This window comes from Oryzias melastigma, linkage group LG13 (assembly GCF_002922805.2).
Source record: "Oryzias melastigma strain HK-1 linkage group LG13, ASM292280v2, whole genome shotgun sequence".
Lineage (NCBI taxonomy): Eukaryota > Metazoa > Chordata > Actinopteri > Beloniformes > Adrianichthyidae > Oryzias > Oryzias melastigma.
The window spans coordinates 616633-618621 of NC_050524.1; the positions used below are offsets into that span (position 1 = coordinate 616633).

At 54.4% G+C, this 1989-nt stretch overlaps 1 protein-coding gene across 1 annotated transcript; it reads right to left on the reverse strand.

The window, feature by feature from the left end:
• Nucleotides 1-423: 423 nt before the first annotated feature.
• sst1.2 (somatostatin 1, tandem duplicate 2) lies at nt 424-1722 on the reverse strand. Its single transcript, XM_024277478.2, has 4 exons — nt 1628-1722; nt 1374-1552; nt 621-833; nt 424-549 (listed from the first exon to the last, which is right to left on the reverse strand). The coding sequence occupies exons 2-3, from the start codon at nt 1548-1550 to the stop codon at nt 633-635; spliced, it is 378 nt and encodes a 125-aa protein (XP_024133246.1). The 5' UTR covers nt 1551-1552; nt 1628-1722; the 3' UTR covers nt 424-549; nt 621-632.
• Between the last annotated feature and the right edge of the window lie 267 nt (nt 1723-1989).

Genomic DNA, 1989 nt, shown 5'->3' on the forward strand with positions numbered 1-1989 from the left:
GACGATGACTAGACCGTGGTTCAAACCCTGGTCCTCGGGGGACACCGTCCTGCATGTTCTCCACGTTGCACACCTGATTCAGCTCATCATCAGGCTCAGCAGGGTTGGGAAACACTGGACTAGACAATGACTATGATAAATCTATTCTGTTCGAGTCTCTGGCTGTTTGATGAAAAGTTTTTGACGACGTGTTTGACGATTGATGATGATGATGATGAAGTATGCATTGATGAAGAGTGCCTGACAGAGCGTGTTTCATGACGTATGTTAGAACATTAGAGCAGCTTCGACCAGTTACACGTTTTTCCTCCAGAGCAGAATGTCAAGGAGAGCCAATGAGACTGAAGATCACCTGAGGTTTCCAGACCGCATCGGTTTTCGTTCTCCGTTTTCTTGTTTAAGAAAAGAGGGCGGAGTCTAGTCTCTGATTGATTTCTCTCTTTATTGGATAATTACATGAATTATTCGAGTCATCTGCTGATTGGTCGTCTCTGTCTTCGGTCGGGACATCAGGACGGGTCTGCTGGTCTCAGGGAGGCGGGGCCTCAGCTGGAAAGAAAAGCACAGGTGAGACAGAGCTGCCAGTTTAGAGGCAGCCGAGCAACAGGAAGTGCAGCTACCTGGGCGGGGCATCAGCAGGAAGTGAGGCCTTTCCAGTAGAAGTTTTTGCAGCCATCTTTGCGGTTGCGGGGGGGCACGTTGGTGTCCACCGAGCGCTCCAGGTTGGCCCGCCCCCCTGATGTCATGGAGATCACCTCGGCCTCCCGCTCAGATTCAGCCTCGGGGTCCGGCATGCGGGCCAGCATGTTCTCGATGGCCCGTTTGCTCCAGTCCTGAGGAGCAGAAGAGAGTATCAGAAAGTTCTGGACCGCCAAAGGTCGGAACCAGCAGTTTCCATGGAGACGGAGGAATCTCAGCTTTCAGAACGGGTCATCTTTAAGGCGAGGTGGTGAATGGAAAACTGAAGGAGAACTGGTTCTCTTCCTGATCCCGGTGAGAAGAACCGGACCTCTCAGAGGAACCAGGAACCACATCATCACTAATGTCAGTAAAGCCGGACATCAGAACAGAACCAGAATCCTTACAGAAATGTGCAGCGAAGCTGAAAAGAACCGAGGAGCTTTGTGGAGCTGAATGTCTGTCAGCAGGTTTTGGATCTTTGTTCTGGAGAACGTTGAGATGTGAAGACTTCAATCTCTCTTCATGTGGAGCTCAAGCTGGAATAATCTGGAGTTCACAGCTAAAGCAGCTCAGATCTCTGTACCTCCGGACTGAATCCACGGTGAAACGCCGACTGCGGCCCTCAGCGGCCGAACGGATCTGAGGACGCTGCAGACCCAGACCACCGGGGGGCGGGGTCAGCCCACCTTTACCTGTGACAGCAGCCCGGCGCTGCGAGCTCGCTGCAGCAGCCGGTGGTGACGCAGCTCCAGGTCCAGGTCCTGGTTCTGGAACTGGTCCTGGTCTCTGTCAGACTGAGAGGATACTCCCACGCTGCTGAGAGCCAGCGCGGCGAGAACCACGAAGACGGCGCCACGAGCGTGCTGCATACCTGCAGGGAAAGGAGAGGAAGAGGAGAACGGAGAAGAACCGGAACCACGGGAACAGGCGAAGAGGAGGCGCCTACTGGATCTGGGTCGGGTGTCGTCTGCCGGTCCGGGTTCTGGCTCTGGTTCTGTGCTGCTGGTCCGGCGCGTGCTGCTCTTATGAGGCCGCTCTCCCCTCCCCCCGGGGTCACGTGACTCTGGTTGATTGGCAGCTGCGCGGTGATGAAGGAACTCCGGTTAAACAGAAGTCCATTAGTCCTCATTGGCTTTAAATGGAGTGGGAACAATAAAACAATAAAGTTATCAGCGGCAGCAGCGCCGCCGCCGCCGCCGGCGCTCATCTGCACAAACACAACGGCAGAATGTGGGCCGGGGGGGTTAGCGGAGGATTAGCAGACTTCATTAGCACGCACTGATATCTCAATTAAACAAAGAGGCAGCC